This window comes from Cottoperca gobio, chromosome 9 (genome assembly GCF_900634415.1).
Source record: "Cottoperca gobio chromosome 9, fCotGob3.1, whole genome shotgun sequence".
NCBI lineage: Eukaryota > Metazoa > Chordata > Actinopteri > Perciformes > Bovichtidae > Cottoperca > Cottoperca gobio.
The window spans coordinates 18,563,200-18,582,909 of NC_041363.1; the positions used below are offsets into that span (position 1 = coordinate 18,563,200).

The 19,710-nt window shown below is 41.9% G+C and overlaps 1 protein-coding gene across 7 annotated transcripts in view; it reads left to right on the top strand.

The window, feature by feature from the left end:
* Positions 1–19,710, top strand: part of atosb (atos homolog b) — a 28,120-nt gene that overhangs the window by 2,038 nt on the left and 6,372 nt on the right. Inside the window, exons 1-5 of one of the 7 annotated variants that reach the window (XM_029439670.1) lie at positions 4,886–4,961; positions 10,014–10,208; positions 16,333–16,519; positions 16,715–16,920; positions 17,496–18,845. In XM_029439670.1, the coding sequence (XP_029295530.1) occupies positions 17,658–18,845 (1,188 nt within the window). In that variant the 5' untranslated portion in view covers positions 4,886–4,961; positions 10,014–10,208; positions 16,333–16,519; positions 16,715–16,920; positions 17,496–17,657. The other 6 variants (XM_029439672.1, XM_029439668.1, XM_029439671.1 and 3 more) reach the window with 6 other exon arrangements.

Here is a 19,710-nt window from a genome sequence, read left to right on the forward strand (position 1 = left end):
CTTTAGGTTCCCAAATGCTTACACTGGGAAAAATAAAAAATAAGAAATGAATTTAGTCTATTCAGGTGACAAAAGAAAAGGAAGGGAGGGATCAAAAAGCAAGGATGAGTGGGACATTTTTTAACAAGGAACAAAGACAAAGCCAGGTATTCCCCAGGGATGACTGGTCTGTTAACTTCAAAATGTATAACTACTAATATGATAACCTCATCAAATATAGTGTATGCTTCTATGCTTACTGCTCAGCCAAGTACATTGAGTTAAGCAAGAGTTTGGTGTGTTTTGTTCACGGTAAGATCTGAAGCCATCAGTCTCTAGTTATGCTATTTAGACGAGTGCGTTATAGTCACCATGACGCTGACTTGAGGCTTGTAAGAGCCCAGTTTCTACTGATTCTGTCTGGCTAGATTAGTCCTAGACTAAAAATGTACAGCCTCTGTCAAACATTGGCCTGCAAGTGGCTCTTCTTACCTTGCATGCAGTTCAGCTACAGTACTGTTTAATTTAGTTAATCTGATAATGTATGACATTAAAGATTCCAAGTTAAAGGACACCATTCATCATGTGGTCCTCTGTGCTAACCCTAACCCTCTGTGCAACCTTGAACAAATGGAATAAACCTTCTGCACCTCTTATGGTTCACGTTTGCAGTTCTCCTTTTTAGCGTCTGACCCTGCCAGTGCTTTGTATGTGTGTTGAAAGTGGGGGTGGCTATTAAACGCTTTGAGCTGATGAAGGCTTGTTGTCAACCCTCCAATGTGTCTCTGCAGGATTTGATGTCAGAGATTACAGATGATTATGTGGGTTAGATCCAGTACTCAACACTGCTCTGGGCTATATTGATCGTGTGTGTGTGCGTGCGTGTGTGTGTGTGTGTGTGTGTGTGTGTGTGTGTGTGTGTGTGTGTGTGTGTGTGTGTGTGTGTGTGTGTGTGTGTGTGTGTGTGTGTGTGTGTGTGTGAGAATAATCTCTCTTTTGTCTTATAGTAAAAAAACTACTTACAGAGTTACTCTTAGAGCCAATCAGAGTGATGCTGTTTGTAAGATACCTTGCTCAGCCCAGGGACAGAGCGGAGGCAGGTTGAGATGAAAGATAACATTAACAAGAGGACAGGTCAGAGGGCAACTGTGTGTGTTTGCTTGTATTTTTTACCTTTTTTAATGATGACCAAATGTCCTCACACTAAAGAAGATAAGAGACAGCCTCCTGAGTGAAGACATGTCACTTTAAAAGGCTGTTGTAAGGAGTTACTCTCTTTCCTTTGTAACGACTTATTCCTGAAATAGCACTTGTGCAGCTTTGACTATTTCCACTTTAACCTTGAAACCCTCACCTCTGGTCATTACACATACACACTAACTAAACCTAGCATCAAGCTTACCATTAAAGGTCACTTAGTCCATTTAACACTCTGTCAATAAGAGAAACTAGTTAGTCCTCTTACAAACCTGCAGATTCCATTTGTTTGCAACTGTGTTCTCCTCACATTGACTGAATGTGTTTAATATATTAATCTATTTTTAGGGCACTGAAGGGAATGTCAATGTATTTCAGGATGCTTGGAGTGAGTATTGGGAGACTATTTTAAAAGTGGCGTAGGATTTAAGGCCATTGACACTTAGACCCTACACAGGGATGCAATAATGGAATGAAAACTTAAAATAATGAGGTAGACACGTAAGCAGTATTTTATAGGATTTGAGGAATTCAGTGTGTTAATTCTAATTCCTATCTAAGTGTTTTGGGTGTTTGATGGCTCCATGTATAGTAGCAGCCTGCTCAACTTTATTCAAACAGAGCTGACAACACAAGTCCAGAGAGAGAGAGGAGGATGGCAAGGCGACTGTACCACCTGCTGAATAAATCAACGTGGTTTGACATTACACCCTGAGAGACAAAGCGCTGTGATCTCCAGTTCTGTACCGTGTGGGTATGTAAGAGTTTTATCTCTGTCTTTGACTTTGCTAGCAGTACTTGTGAATGCACATTGAAGTCACTTATCAAGAAACAATGCCAAACTTCATCAATTAGTCAATCTACAGAGAAGAAAATCAGCTACATCAAAATCAGTTAATTATTCTGATTAAATATTATTATTATTAATATTAATATTTACTAGTTCCAGCCTCTCTATTTTGAGGATTTTCTGTTTTTCTTTGTCTTATTTGATAGTAAACTTAATATCTTTAGGTTTTTAAGTGTTGAAAAGTGTCAAAAACAAGCAATCACTTTGGGCTTTGTTAAATTCTGATGACGTTTCTCACATTTTATTTGAACAATTAATCGAGCATTCAAGAAAATGATTGTCGGACTAACCCATAATTAAAATATATGTTAGTTGCAGCCCTAATGTACTTCTTAAGCGTCTCTAAAAGAGAGGATTAGCATTTTTCCTGTTGTTGGTTAATAAAAAACATTGCGAAAATAGCCACCTGGGCTCTTGTAACTTTTGATTCTTAATTAATTACATTTTTTATTAATAATTGGCAAATGAGTTAATCATTTCTTGCAGCCCTAGTTGGAGGCAGTGCCACAATGGCCTCACTAATACACAAATATGAAAACTACAATATCTAGGTGGATAATGGAAGGTTATACAGTGGGTAGATATGTTGAGTAAATATGTATTGTTTAAAGCAGGGGTGTCAAACTAATTTTAGTTCAGGGGCCACATAAAGGCCAATTTGATCTCAAGTGGGCCGGACCAGTAAAGTCATAGCATACAAACCTATAAATAACGACAACTCCAAATGTTTCCCTTCGTTTTAGTTTAAGAAAAGTACAAGTACATTCTGAAAATGTTCAAATTCAATGAACTATCTTTTTACAAAACATTATGAACAACCTGAAATTTCTTAAGAAAAAAGGTGCAATTTCAACAATATTAAGCCTCAGTTTATCATTTGCACGTGCATTACAACTTACAGATCAGTGTATCTACAAAAAACACATTTCGTCACAGGTATCTACAGTAGATAGGATACATCCCGAGGGAAATTTAGGAACCGTATTTTACGTTATGATCAAAACAACTAATTTTTACACTTTGCAAAGTCATCCCGCATGTTTGACACTCCTGGTTTAAAGTGTGCATTTTTGGTAATAATGATGCTGTTGCAACAAACATGAAAGATGTCTAAAATCCAGTAGTCATAAACTCGTAAGGGTTGAGTTTCATACTTGATTTTAATGAATGAACTTCGCATGCACAAACGCAGGCTGTGAGCCATTTAGTCCTGTTAATATTTCGTCCATACAAGCGCCAGAATCAGTGAGTAGATGTTGAAAAGCAGATGCATCTCTGTACATTATATAGGTCAACACAGAGCTTATCAAGCTAAGACCTGTTCACTCTCTGCCCCTCTCCCTCTCGTCCTTGTCTTGTTCCCTCTGTCCATTACTCTCCACTACGTTGTCATTTGTCTTGTTCCCCTCGCCTATCATCAAAGCCCTTTCGTCTCCCTGTGCTGCTTTTTTTTCCCCATCTCTCCATCTTGTCGAGGCTGAGTATGTATGACAGGCCTGGGCCTTTGCATGCATGATTTGTCACCTAAATTGACTTTTGTACAAAGGGAAACATTTGCTCCTTTTGAATAACTGTGTTACCCTATTCATTAATAATATTATTTTACATCCTGAATTTTCGTTCAAATGTATTTAAAAAAACAAACTGTAATTACCTTCAGATCGTCCAAATTGTATTGGGAGCTTGTTTTTTTTGCAACTTTGTTTGCAGTCTGTACACCTGAACTGGGACTATTTTGGGTCGCCCAGTCATGTTTTTCCTAATATTAAAAGAACACACACAATTGTGTGTTTCCTGCAGACCTGAAATAACTATTTTAAAGTTGTGGTGTAAAGGGAGTAGAGGGCTGTACATGTGTGTGCATGTGTTTGTTTGTTTTCCAACATAAATGAGTGATAAGCATACAGTAGGCCTATAGAAGAAGTGGAGTCCTGAAGCATTTTGAGTGTACGTGCGTACGTGCGCCTGACCGGTCTTGTGCGTCTCATCAGAGCCAGGAAACAGTTGAGCCGGAGTGTTTTTGTCCAAAGTGCACTGATCTGAGTCATTAGCAGAATCCCTTTTGTCTGTGGCCTAATGTGACAAGCAGAGAACACCATCAATGTCATGACCCAGTTGTTGAAATGACCCATGACACGGCTGAAGAAATGACCCTTTATAAAATGTCAAAATTCTGATCAATATACTCTATGTATGGGTGAGTGTCCAGTGACAAGCTATCCCACAAGCTTAGTCTCACAGTGTGATCAACTAGTCATCTGGCATCATTATGTGTATCATCAAAGTGAAAGAGAATGTTTTTTTTTATTGTTATTTTGATTACAGATATAGGAAACATGCTGTCAGTGCTCTACATAATGATCTTGGGGTGTCATGGTACATTTAGGAAGACAAAGATATATCAAGTGAGCCAGTTTTAGCCTATAAATTGTATTATTTGCTAAATCAACGAGTCTATCATATTTTCAACATTAAACTGAAAGATTTTGCATCTAATTCAATGCATTGGTGACTTTTATACAAAGATATACACACATATTGGGCCTGTATCCAACTTTTTTAGGTTGCTTGTTTTTTATGTAGGTGCTGGTGTTCTGTGTAGTTGCCTATTTGGATTCTGATGCATGTTTGTAGCTTCAAATATAGTGTGTACAACCCTGCTGTAGGGCTCAAACACAGAGTACCAAAGCTTTTCATTATTAACTTCTGCTTAACTAGTGTGTGTGTGTGTGTGTGTGTGTGTGTGTGTGTGTGTGTGTGTGTGTGTGTGTGTGTGTGTGTGTGTGTGTGTGTGTGTGTGTGTGTGTGTGTGTGTGTGTGTGTGTGTGTGTGTGTGTGTGTGTGTGTGTGTGTTCTCAGGATTAACCCTAGCCCGACCTCTCTCTGCCCTTCACCCAGCAACGCCCACCAGACCAAAATGGATGAGCCGCTCTCTGTGAGTGTGTGTGTATATAAACATGCACATGTGCAGGCTTCACTGGTATTTTAGTTTAGGTTAACACTTCTCCTTTAGGTCATTGTAAAGTGGTGCTTTGTTTCCTCTTCTGTGGTTGTAAAATGATCACAGACCTACAATTGTGGATACCATTGAGCTCCAATCATTTGTCAGTTTGGCTGGTTAGATAGTGAAAATATGCCCTGGTTAGATATTAGTGAGCTACATAGAAAAGTGTTCTTCCTTTTCATTTCAATGCCCAGATGGCAGGCTGGACTACATTCAGCCACTACCAGTCTGAGTGGTACAACAGCACTATGCTGTGCATGAAAGAGGGGAAAAGGAATTGACTTAAACTGAAGGAAGATGGACAGAAATAAATACTCAAGAAACACACATGGACACAGAGAGTGAAGTTAAGCGACAGAGAGAGAGGTAAAAAGACAGGCAGCTGAATTCAGGGGGAAGGAGTGAGGACTGAGAGGGAAGAGAGGAGAGGTGGAGAGAGAGGGAGAGCTTTATTTCCTGTCCTCCATGAATAGGCAACAGATTTCTCTGGAACATTCCATCCTCTGAGCTGGCCCGGCCTGTCACGAAGACTCAGGGTGCCACACTCCTCCCAATCTCTTAATTTCTTCCTAGTACACTTTCTCTCTCTCGTTTCTCCTTGTGCTTATCGACCATTATTTGATCGTGTCCTTCTCTTGCCTTTTATTCCCATCTTTGCAAAAGCGAGCTAACCATAATGTGTTTTGTGTCCAAACCTTTCTGACCAGACACTGATCACAGAGTAAACCTCTACTCATTCGAGTGGAAGGATTAGATATTAGATAACAAAAAGTAACAAAATCCTGATGACATAATGTGGATCAAGAGGTAAATTTACATATTACAAAATGATATGTAATTCCTTGTGATGGATTGGTGTTGAAATGAAGACTGGATTCAACTTGATTAGACCAAACTTTAATCACCTCTGTGAGGAAATTCAATCCCAGCAACTGATTGCAGGATACTCAAAAGACACATTTCCACACTTGCAGAATCTAGTCATGAATGGTGGAAATGATTGCAGAAGTGGATGGACAGGCATATTTGGTAAGGAGAACAAACAAGTTATTTCAGGAATGCTTTATTTGGACAGTCCGGTGTTTAAAATGACACGTCTGTGTTCAGTAATGTCTATTTGCTGCATCTGCCCGATTCAAACCTAACCCTAATTTTAACCCTAAATGTAACCCTAACCCATATAGACACCATTATGTCAATTGACACTTATAGTCCTAAAGTTAAATGCTTAAACAAGCGTTTATCTTTTCAAATTTGTGATCTTATTTAAGAACACGCAGCTGGTCAAACAAACCCTTCCAGAGAGAGTTCATCTCACCAGATTGTCACAGTGCTCTAGAAATGTAAATATAAAGCAACCACTCTGGGTGAGAAGCAACCTGCAGGAGCTGTCTATCTGATGATACCGAAGCTTTAGTACTTGAGTTTATTTTGGGTGGGGTTATAGAAGACAATCTGGCAGGTAAGCATCTTATTCAGAGGTCCTGTCCCATTAAAAGTGGGCTGTACAAGACACTCTGTCCTGCAGAGAAATATGGGCTGGAATGTTGAAAAGTAGTTAAAGTTATTACCATGTGCTGACACGTAATAACTGAGGCTGCTAAAAATAGAAAACGAAGACTAAGACAGAAAGCATGCGCTGTATAAGTGAGAGAGCCAGCACTGAAAATTGAGGGTGTTTTATCAATATATAGTTTTTAATGTGTAAATGGTTTTACTCTATGCTCGACAAGCCAAAGGAGGCCAACAAGTTGATTTCACACACTGATGGTTGTCATTGTAAACATCTGCCTTTTATTTCTACCTTATTATTACATAGCCATATTATTTATTACAGCATACTCATTCACTTAAATGTTACAGTTGAACCAAATGCATTGCATCACAAAATTCATATGGATCTGAGCCAGCAAATCAACGCATCAGTGCTTCTAATATATTAGCTGTGAAATGTGCTTCTGCACACTGAAGCAGACTTAATATCATGTCCACTATTTGCCTGTTGCTTGCTCAAATCCTCTTACTCTGAGAGATGTATACTTCCTAAACACACATACGGCTTCATGTGTGTACTACTGTCACATGCAGTGGTCCGTGCCTCTTTAAACATGTTCATTATTACACACACATACACTTTCCATTTCACTTTGAGAGGCCCAAAAAAAGTATGCATGTGTGTCTGTGTGTAACGCAGCGTTTCACATACGACGGCTAAAAATACCAACACCAACGTTGTGATAAAGACATGAGAAAAAAACACTGCCAATGCTCTCCAGTCAGTCACAGTGCATCAATGCCTGTGTTTGATGGAATGTGAACGAGTGTTTTCAATGCTTCTTTCTCCTCAGCTGCACTAAGATTCCCCTTGAATGGAGGAGGGTCATCACAGAGAAGACACACCCTTTTTTTCCCAAAATATGGAAGGCAACGTGGGCTCTTAAAGGGACAGAAGTGTGTGTTTGTGTATGCTGAAACACACAATCATAAATAACAGTGCTGCTTGGGAGCAGAAAAAGAATTCCCTATTATCCCTAGTATTACAGTTTTTACAGGCTTCGCCGTTAAAAGCAGCAACCAAATCTGGCCTCTTTTCAATCTGACTGTTTCGCTCTCTGTCTATTTTGCTTTCTCTCTCAGCCTTCTACCCCCCACTCCTCTCTCCCCTATCCCCACATCTCTATATTTGGAGGTACGTAGCTGAAGCTGAGTGTTGTTTTTCAAACTTCATAGCTGCTCACTTTTAGTGTTCACACATGTACAGGAAAACAACTGTGACATACTTCTACACAAATCTATGCTGACTGTATCCACGTATGAGTACAAGCATGTAGAGCTCACAGTTAGTCAATTAGTCAATTTGTCAATCAGCAGAAAGTCATTCTAAAACTAAAAACAAAAACTCTTTTGATAACTGATTAATCATTTAGGTCCATTTTAAAGGCAAACATTTCACACATTCCCTCTCAAATGTTAGGATTTGTTTAATATGATAGTTAATTGAATATTTTGGAGTTTCGGACTGTTGGCTTTCAACATTGTGTGTTGTATGATTTATAGTTTGATCAATAATGGAAATCATTAGTCGTAGCTCTACATGTTTTTAACAGCAAGTAAATTGTCCATCAACAGCAATAGCTGTTAAAAGGCAATAGGTTCAAGGTAGAATTTAATGTCATGCTTTGCATATACATTACCCACTGTACAGTTTACTGCATACTGTACATTCTCCTTTTACGAGTGTCACAATGACATAACTATTCAAGTCTTTAAATAGTTTAAATAACCCCAAATCACACGTCAACCTTTACAATCTGCACAAAAGCGCCCCACAACTACATACATGTTGTCCTTCATCCTTTTGTATGACAGAGATAACATAGCATAGCAGCAGGAACCGGCATTTTGAGTGAGGGGGTCGTAAATTTCCGTCATAATCTATTATTACCAGTCATTTCTTTGTATGACGCAGAGATCGAAAAGGGGCTAATGGTCATTATCCTTCTGCAGAACATTAACCAGGCACACGTGTGACATAGTAATTATTATTCACCATACTTTGAAGGAGTACAAAGGGCTATCAATAGGTTTGTCTCGCATAGTCTCAACCAGCACACATCTGATAACAAGTCAACTCTGGTTCCCTAAATAAGGATATAGCATAACCGGGTGTGTTTGTGTTTGTAACAAGAGGCCCGGGCGAGGTTGTGTGCTAAATATGTGTTCTTGACGGCTTCAAGTATGTTTTGTGCACAGTGCTTTACCTTGCTTAATCTCCACCCACAATGTGTGTTTGTGTGTGAGTGTTAGGTGAGAGTGTGCACTGTGTGTACTTTAACCACATCACTCAAAATAGTTCTTGCCGAGTCAACATGCTGTTCCTTATTAGCTCACAGATGGCAAAATACACACACACACACAGCTGAGGGCTACTCCTGGTACTCGGCTGATAAACTTTTTCACATGCACTTCATTCTCTATCTGTAGGCTACTCCAGCAGCAGATAAGCCTTCTGCTTTTGTGCTTGTGTCGCGCTGTGTACATTCCATGCTACACACAGAGGGCTTTTGTGCGTGAGCGAATAAGACAGCAAAGGAAGGGGGAGGATACATCGGGTAGATGTTTGCATCTTTATTCTCTGAGGCACTAACTTCCTTAATTAACGGTTGTTCTTTGACTAACACTGATACACAAACACACCATGGGACACTATAGGAAGAGATTATACAATTAAACACTGTACACAATACATGCTTTAAAGCTGTCAAGGACACACATTTAACACTCAAACACAAACACCTTTTGTTCTTTGGTCTCCTTCTCTACTTCTGCAGAACTGGCCAAGCAAGAGGAGATGGGTGTGGTTATAGGTCCCCCCCACCCTTTCACTCCCTGCCCTCAGCCAATCAGGAACTCAGCCACTACAGCTGACCCCCCTTTTCTCTAGCCAATCAGCAGTCAGCCCTTTCTTCCCCCTGTATGCCTTCACTGCTGAGTGAGCAAAGCATGCCTGGCTCTATCAGCTGAGAGGAAATGACTGAAAGCAAACACAGGCACACAGAAAGAGAGAGGGGGAGAGAGAGAGGGAGAGAGAGAGGGTAAGGTAGCAAGAAAAGGGTAGAAAGGAGGAGCCTGTGAAATGATAGAAGAAGAGAGAAGAGGGTGAGGAAGAGGAGGAATGGGGGGAGAGGAAAGGGGGAACGCAAGCATGTGAAGTGGCTTTTGTATTCAAGATATTTTGGAGGGGCGCGAATGAGAGAAAGGAAGAAAGAGGGCAGGGGGGAGCTTGAGAGAGAAAAGGAGAGGACGGGAAAGAGTGAGATGGGTGAGGGGTGAGAGTTGTTGATTGGTTTACAATTTGTGTATGTGTGTGACTGAGGGTGGAGAGAGGTAGACGGGAAGAAGAGCCCTAGTGCAGGCTACAAAACAAGCAGAGGGAGGCAGAACAACTTGACTTATCTGTCTTTCTCAACACCATGTATTCAGGAGGAAGGAAGCAAAGAGAGGCAACAAACCGGAGAGTCGACAGAGAGAGCAGCCTGACCCAGTGGAAATAGAAACACAGAGGAGGACAGAAAGAAAAGGCAGCGGAGTTACCTATCCAGCCACCAAACTAAACAGAGGGAGGAAGGAGAGAGACAGAGAGTGAGACAGTGAGATAAATCCCATCTTTCTAAGAAGGTGAGTGTCACAAGTTCTCCTGCTGTCAAGCCAAAGTGTAATAACGTTGCTCCTGTCATATTGTCAGCTGGGCTCGGTGACTCAACGTCTCCTAAAATGGCCACATGAAAGGCAGACATACAGACAGAGGGAGGGAGGAAGAGACAGAAAGGGACCCCATGTCAAACAGCATTCTCAGCAACTATGTCCCTGAGCCAGCTTAGTTTAGACTGCCATGACTCCCCACTACTGTAGAGTACTGTATGTGTGTTTGGTGTTAACACTGTCTTGCTCAGAGGTTTATCACTTTCTGTCAACTTAATCTGTCTCCTGTCACTCTCTGCTCTTTCTGTTTGTTGCTTCCTGTCTTCTGTCTTTGTCTGATCCTCTCTCTCTCTCTCTCTCTCTCTCTCTCTCTGTCTCTCTTCTCTCTCTCTCTGTCTCTGTCTCTCTCTCTCTCTCTCTCTCTCTCTGTGTGTCTCTGTCTCCTGTCACTATCTGCTCTTTCTGTTTGTTGCTTCCTGTCTTCTGTCTTTGTCTGATCCTCTCTCTCTCTCTCTCTCTCTCTCTCTCTCTCTCTCTCTCTCTCTCTCTCTCTCTCTGTCTCTGTCTCTGTCTCTGTCTCTGTCTCTCTCTTTCTCTCATACACGCAAATGCACACACAGTCTGCTGTCATCCCATCCCCTTGTGCACAGTGACATTGGATTTCCAAACTCTACATGACTTCTGCAATCTAATCCACAGGTGATTGTTTGCAGGAGCACTTAGCAACTTTTTTTGTGTTAGAGAATGTGCACATGTGTGTGTGTCTATATGTTTATCAGCCTCCAGGCACAGCACAGGCCTGGGAGTAGCTCGGGCGGGGTTCTGCTCAAACTTGATGAGACAATCGGGACATTTGGGAGGCTGCTAAATTCATGCTGACGTTATCACAACTTTCTTATAGGCTGGGTGTAAAGGGTGGACACAAGGAGTGCAGAGTGCAGCTAGAAGCTAGAGACTGTTTACAAAAGGCTCATTCAATATGATTAGCTTATGTCATTGATTAATTTCTATAACAAGGTGGAGATTTAACCTCATTAAAAAGCTGAATGCTGACAAATGCCTCCTTCTCTCTGAGGGGGGTGAGGGGTAGTAAAAATTCCTTGTCAAGTTTGCGAAGATACGCTGGCATCTCATCAGCCAACACATGTTTCAAAATGTGGTTATTGGGTGATTTTGTCATTAGCTAATACAGTTGCAAACCACATCTTGTTAGTTGAACATTTAACAGGGTTTCCCTTCTTGATTTAATAGGTATGTTTATTATGTGTTTAAGGTTAAAAATATAAACATGACAAGTGAAAACCCTTGCTTTTTGATGACCGTGGCATTGTATTAGTTTTCCGTGTCTTTCTGACGGCTGTCTGCCTCTGTATGGAAGAATATAGAACCTATTAGTAGAGAACATGAAACATTAATGTCCAATATAACCTAATCATGAACAATTAGTAAGTAACTCTATTGGCTGTTGAATGCTGTGGATATGCAGTACTTCACCTGCATAGTATAATAAAGCTGTTCTCTCACATAAAGTGTGTGTGTGTGTGTGTGTGAGTGTGTGTGAGTGTGTGAGATCTGGGTGTTGTGATGAATGTACACAGGCCCCCTTTAATCCTATGCATTTCACAGAGAGCTCCTGATGACTAGTTTGTGTATACTTCTATGCGTGTGTGAGTGTTTAAAGTTTACAGGAAGCCAAAGGGTCTAAAGTGTACTTTTTTTTCTGTTTTGCAGATGTTTTTTGCTTAACACACTGATGCTCCAGTTACCACTCTAATGACTGTCTCAGTCTCACAAGCTCTTAATAGGCTGTTTAGTGGAACTAACCCAGTGTGTGTGCAAATCATTTGCTACATGTAGATCAGCACCATGTCTGCCTTTGTGTTATCATTACTCAACCTCTCTCATGATGATGAAATGAAACGCATCTGGTCCTCTTGATGTGCCACAAGTCATCTGACCTAAGACTTTTGACCTTTGACCTCATGACTACAGCCTTCCTTGGCCTAAAGGAGCACATAGATTTGCACATATTTCAGAACACCTCGGCAGCTAATGTCCTTGAAGGACATGACCAGCTCCTGAACAAAATGTTTGAGCTCCACAACAGGCATGTCTCAAGTCAGACATTGAACCCTTACCCTTTGACCTCAGTCCTCAAGGCCCAGACACAGAGGCCGCAAATACTACAGCCAATGGCCAACTAGCACGTTAGCACGCTAGTTGGCCATTGGCTTTAGTATTTGCGACCTTTTGACCAAGACGCAGGTGACACAACAGTTGGCCTCTGTCTGATGATGTCGGTTTAGTTCTGCGCACTTCAAAACCACAGGCGGCGGTAGTCTGTATTTGTCATTCAAAAAGACATAAGACTGCAGATATACAAGCTGTGCCAGTGGTGCAGGACACACCGCAAAAGCTCAGGCGACAGATGCTCAGCGACAGCCTGATATTGGCCAACGGCGGACTGTCAGCTTGGTTTGTCAAGGCCTTTATACATGACTGTGAGTAAAGAGTGCTAGTGTTTCTTCAGTTGGGATTCCCTTGTGAACTTTGAATGTTAGCTTTATTTATAATCCACAAAAACATTTAGTAGTCCAATCAGGTTTTAGACTGCAAACAACATCTGCTGAATTTTACCTTAGTGAATCATTGCTGGAGGGGCATTTTCCCTTATTTTCTGCTGTGGATACACACAGTACATACATATATTGCTGTCCTTAGTTCACTTCGTTTGGAAAATCATTTCCCATTTCAATGTTTCTGTAATCCTGATCTTGGCCTTGCAAACTGTACCTCTTTTTGCATTTAGTCTTGGTCCCATTCACCACTTTACTGAATCTTCATCTCATTGGGTTTCTGTGTTGTTTGTTACCTTTTTTATAATTTGTCTTTGTTTCTCAGACAGAATATTTCCTTCTCCTTTGTGCATGCAATTAAAACAAACCCTCAAGTGTGACTGATTAAAACAGGACTAGCTTGAGTTAATTCTTTTACATTTTCAAGAAATGACTATTCAAAGGAGGATTCTGGTGGCTCAAATGTTTGTTTGTTTTTTACTAAAAAGGTTCACTGATATGCACAGGGGTTTGCCATTTTGTATGTCTTAATTTTTTGACCTGCTGACTTATATACTATCGTCATAAACACTCTGAGTTGCCCTTTACTCTGGGGAGCTCTACTTGCTCCTGCTGAAATTATACCTTCCCTCAAGGTCTTTGGCTGGGCAGTATTTCTCCCTGTTCCCCTCGTCCTCCCTCTCTCTGTCTCTCTCTGTCTGGGTGTTTCCCTCTTGTCAGGCGTTTCTCATTCCTTTGTCTGTCATCTCACCATTTCTACTCTTGCTCTCTCCTCATGAATGATTCCTTGCGGCAGTTGTTACATCGAGATTGCACCTGGCCTACCAATGGTGTGTAACATCTTCATGCTTTATGTCAGCAGCATTCAACAAAGGAAAGGTGTTTTTATTTTATAATAATGACTTTTAATAATAGCTTTTGAAGGGACAATGTAATGATTTTATGTAGATATGAATAAGAAAATTGTGAAATTGGTTCACTGAAGTTGCAAAAAGTAGGTTGGTACAGTACAGGTGTTTCTTCATATCCTTGACTGTGTGAATAGTACACAGTAAGTGAGCACAGGTCATGTGCATTTTACATAGATTAGATTGTACAAGTAGATTAGAGATGAGTAAGAGAACATTGTCTAAGGGGGCAGGTGCGAGTGTGAGTGTGTTAAAACTACTACAATGTTCAGCGATGCAGTAATAGAGTTCTTAAGCCTGAGCTGGCATACATGCCCAGCAACCTGAAGCCTTTCTTGGGGTGAAGCCAGCGTTTCCCCCCTCCTCTGTTGGCTCCTTGATCAAGCCTGAGAAGGGTTGGGTAGCCTCTGCCAGCCTCTAGCTAGCTAGTTCAAAACAAGGTCAGAAATCAAGTGGGAACTAGTACAGAGACTATGGGTTCTCCCAGGGAGCTATGACATAGGCAATGACTATAAATAATCATTGCTGACTCCTCCATTCTTTCCCCACCCCCCACTCCATGTCTGCCCGCTCTTGCTTTGGAGACTCCACCTGTCTAGAGAGGGGGGGGGGGGGGTCTAAACAAGAGGAGGTGATTCCTTGTACTGTGTTAATTGAACTTATGTACGTCCTACTTCCTATATTTTGTTATTTGACTTGGTAATAACATTAACCAGATATCCCTGTTTGACTGGGGCAGTTCTGGTTTGGCCTGGTGTGTCCCCCACCCCAAGAGATAAAGTGGTTTACAGCATTTGTCTTCTAAATGTCCTTGCTTTGGGCAGCAGTTTATATGTGACCTTTTTAAAAGTTTCCTCCTGTTCATATTTGCCTTTTTTTAAACAATGCGTTATAGCAGTGGCAATTTCATAGCATATAGGCTATTAATGTCATAATACTCGAAAGGTATTTCTTTTAGGTTGCGTTTTTTTCTGAGGCGTTAACTTCTTTTTTTTTTTTACCTAAACCTGCCTCATCTTGGTTGTTAAAATATATATTTTATGCACTTGTGTGCAGGACTGTAAAATGACGTTTTGAGAGAGGCACTCATGTGTATAAGTCCGCACAAGCTAGGTTTTTTGCCAAAGATAGAGTTGTGACTGTGTGTGACTGCGTTGGGACCATGTGTCATGTGAGTAATCACAGTTGACAGAGGCTTCACTCCTGACATCGTCTCCATGAGATTCTTTGTTTGCAGTGATAGGAAAGCATTCTTACCTGATGATGTACCATTACATGGTAGTTGCATATAATCAGGTCATAATGTATGTTGGGGGGAGGGTCAGTCTGACTCTATTTCCCCTTTTATGTCCTTCTGTCTGGAGCCCTCTCATTCTTGTCATATTGACGATGATCCCTTACTTGTTTTTTAATTTGAAGATTGTATTGTCCTGAATGAATGGATCATTTTGTTTAAGAAAAGATTACACACAAAACATGCTCATACAAACACTATTTTATTCAAGATCCCTTACAGTTTCACCAGTGGATACATTTCAGGTGTGCTTAATCTAGTAGAAAATACTTAAGAACAACTGTCGAAATCTACGTTTCCTATTTCTCACCAGTTTTTTCTTTCCTCTTGCCTGATCTTTATGCTAATGTCATAACCTCTGTGTAAGTAATGGATATCTTTATGCATCATCACCGTTTCGTCATGATGGTTCAAAAGGAATTTCTAGAAAGTGAAGTAACTGTTTTCTGTAATGTAGATCTCACTGTATTTCTCTGTTTTAATGATTTATGTGTTTGTCAGATTAGCTTTCTTGGTTGTTTTCAAACTTGAATGAATTGTGTAAGCACATCAATTAAATTATGTTTGCCTGCTTTCGGTTAACAGAACATAGGCCTTCATCATAGTTTGATGAGATTTTTTGGCTGGCTCTACACACACCTCATGGAGGACAGCCATTTTGATAGATATTCTCTTGGAGGAGCATCCTTCCCGGGCTGCCCCCCCCCCCCCCACTCTCTCTCTCTAGCTGTGCTTCTCTTTCTCCCTCTTTGTGGCCATGCACAAAGGAGCTGTTATCCTTGGGCTACTGGTTGTCATGGCGACAGCTCACCCCCCCCAATACCCAAGTTCTGGTCCAAGTGGGTCGGGAAACCTCTTACTGCCAATCTAGAACTGGAATGGAAATATCAACTCTCTTTCACAAGTAGCTCCTTCATAATTTATCCTAATCCTAGAATGACTATAAAAGAGGATGTAATATTTCTCCCTCAGTGGAGTACTGAAATGATGAGGGGATTGATTATTTGATTGATTTGTCAATTAAGTTTATTAACTGACTTAAATATTGCCTTCCTGACTTGCGTGTTTGCACCATCTGTGTGCCTTTGTCTACAGTCTGTTCAAGTATGCACAGGTGTGTGTGTGTGTGTGTGTGTGTGTGTGTGTGTGTGTGTGTGTGTGTGTGTGTGTGTGTGTGTGTGTGTGTGTGTGTGTGTGTGTGTGTGTGTGTGTGTGTGTGTGTGTGTGTGTGTGTGTGTGTGTGTGTGTGTGTGTGTGTGTGTGTGTGTGTGTGTTTCACAAGGGAATAGTCTCATTGGTTCTATGTCTTTCTGTCTCTTTAGGGATTCTGGGTGGAATGACCCTGTCATGATGCCACAGCCGTGCCACACCCCACGCCCAGGGGACCAAAGAGGGCGTTTCTGGCTATCAGCCAAGCACAGAGGATGCCCCAATAGAGTTATTTCTGATTCCAGTTCAGAGACATTTCCTCTCAAGACACTCTTGCATCACTGACACTCCGCCCCTCTGGTAAATTTTGCCTTGAGGTTTTAGCCGTCTTAAACTAACAAACATAATGCAACTGGTTGCATGACCAAGTTGCTCGTAACTTCTATAAATCTATCTAACCCTACGCTGTTGTAACTTTAAATCATAAACTGTAATGTATTCGTTGATTGTATTTTATTTTTTCACCAACAAAATTTGTCCTATATTTCTTGTCAGGTCATAGCTTCTGTGCCCACCTGCTGCTTCCTCTAGAGTCCTTACTGTTTCCTGGTTACCTATCTTGGGATGTTGGCGTTGTTTTGTGGCAGCTGCCATGGAGATAAACAGATTCCTTTAGTAGACCATTTTAGACACAACCTCCAGATGTTTTGCAAGATGCAGGTTGTCCACACTGGCAGGATTAGACAAGGACCGGCTCAGAGGTAAGATGTTGATCTCGACATTGTCTCATTATATTACTCAATTAGACAGGAGACAGCAGTCTTTTGCAGTCACAAAAAAGAAAGCAGCAAAAAGGGATTCAGCCCCCCAGCTTTAATTGTTTTTTTATCATACGGTATAGTCCTGCATTTCTTCTGCGGTAAAAATAGAATGGGACACCTGGATGAAGTGAGTGTCCTCATCAGGCATGTACCAGACGCGAGTGGTATGAATTGATGCTTATAATGGTTAATTATTTATTCCTTGATGTCATTCTATGGCAGTGAGTCAGTACTGTATGTAAATAACTGTAAAAGAAAGGAACACCTTATTACCGTATTAGATGTGTCAATTCTATTCAAAGATGTATAACAAATGTCCATATGTAGTGCAACAAAATTACAGATATTAAACGTTCTCACATCATTGTTGACAGCTTAGAAGGGCTGAATGCCTTCATGTACTTTTACATTTTATCATGCTATATTATGTTTTCTATCACTCATACAGTCTGCCATTATTAATTGCTTTATTGAAAACTGTCCTGAATAGTTATGCTGTATTTTTTTTATCCTAGGTGCTGTGGGGCTCAGCTTCCTAATTCATACTATTTGACGACATCACAGCAGGAAGTATAGAACTTCCTATTCCTGTGGAACATCTTACTCTGCCTCTTGGCACTTGTGAGGACCTACTTGACCCTATTGCAAGTTAGTCAAGACACTTCAGCATAGAAACCATGCGGCACATTCACGTGGAGTTAGCCCATAAAAAGGCTCCATTAGAGCTTCCAGGCCAGGAGGGGGACCTTCCTCCCCCTACATCCCCAACACAGGGCCTAGACCATGGAGTCAGACCGGGGGCACCCAGGCACTTTGGCCAGGAGGAGTTGCGGCTCCAAAAGGTCTACCAGCTCTCCATTTTCTCCCAGTTGGGGGGATTTTCTACCTCCACAGAATCCCACACTGATACCCAACAGAGGCCTGTCCGGTTGGGCGTGAAACGGGGGATAGAGGAGCCCCAACAGACTCATAAGCGCCACCATCTGGGGGACTCCTCAGACAACGAGGCGTTGGTGGAAGGGGTGCTGTGTGGGCCAGCCCCAGCTCAAGGTGTTGGGATGGGATTAGCGATGGGCCCTGGTGGGGCTAGTTCAGTATACTCTTGCACACAGATGGAGCACAGAGACTCTGAGGGGGGACTCTCACCCAGGTCTCCACCCCTCTCTCCATGCCACAACCCCTCCCGACGCCCAACTCAGCACAATCATGACAGGCCCATTCCTGATGTATTTGCTCCACTCTCACCTAAATCACCCCCAATGTGTGACCCACATGGACACCTCTCTGACCAGAGTCATTCCCTTGGTAGCTCAGCCAGGACTGAGCCACCTAACGGGGGCCACACACCCACCTACTCACTAGGTAGCCCTGCAAATGAGAGCTGTGGTAATGGCTCATCTGGAGGCCAGCCCAGCCCCCACTTATATGAACTGGTCATGTATGAGACTCCCAACCCTGCCAGTCCCACCAGCCCTCCAGGCCCTTTCTCCCCCCCACACCACACAGAGCTGCAGGAGCCAGGGGAGGCCACTGAATGGGAAGTTGGAGTTGAATCCTCCCCACCTGAGCGAAGTGCCACCCAGACTGCCTCCTCATCCTCCAATGGCCTGGCATCCTGGGAGAAAACTCCCAGCAGTAATGGTCACCGTCTATCCTCTGGAGGCCACTGGCCGGCCAAAAAGAGGCTGCTGCCCCCGAGCGACACAGGGGAGTCATGCTCTGAAGATGAGGGACCCTCCACATCCAAGAAAAGCAGGCTTTCGTTGCTGGCTCCAGGACTTGGCCCGGCCTCATGTCGCAGCACTGACTCTAAAGCCGCCCCTTACTGGAACCACCTGCTGCCCTCTGCATGGGACCGGTCTAAGGTCAGCACACTTGCATACTTCTTTCTTGGAAATGTATTTTACCACAACAACTACATCACATTATAGTTCCTACTACTGTAGTAGCTAATAGCTACCATTAGCTGTTATGCTATACTAGCTTTAATTACAAGACAGTAACACACATAAGTTGCAGTTCTCCGTACATTTGGTTTTCTTTTTCCTTTTTGATGATACGGTTTTCCAATTCTAAATAACTACCTCTGAAAAGAAGTTCTAGCCGATTTTATGGCAGCATACATTAAAAAACAGCATGTGCACATTTGCATACAAATACCATGCTTTTAGGCCAAAAACATTTAGACCACCATTTGCGGAGGCTTCTAAAACTTTGAATACAGAAAAAGGAATAGCCGTTTAAAGTCGGTGATTGATGGTAAGACATCTGTGAGCCTTGACAGCCCTGGAAAAGAGGCTGAGGCATAAATAAAGAGAAACTAAGAGAACGAGTAAATGTGAAAGAATGAAGTGATGGCCAGCTCATGCCACGCTGGAACACGCTGAGTAGCTCCAGAATAAAGCCCATTGAGGGAGGGTCCATTGTTCCCCCACATGAGTGTGCTGTGTCTCTTATATATACACACACACACACACACACACACACACACACACACACACACACACATCGTGCTTCAAAAATGGTTCTGGAAGGGAATTGGTCATTTTTGAACATTGGGAGGCCAGAAAGAGCTTTGAGTGTGTGTGTTTGTGGGATGGGAGTGTGCTAATGGTGACAATAGGGTTCACTAGTTTACTAGTTAGGATTCAAACATTGGTGGGTGGGCTCATTGTGACTAGAGGTGTTTAGAGTGTGTGTGAGGGTAAGCACAGGGAGAAACAGGTATAT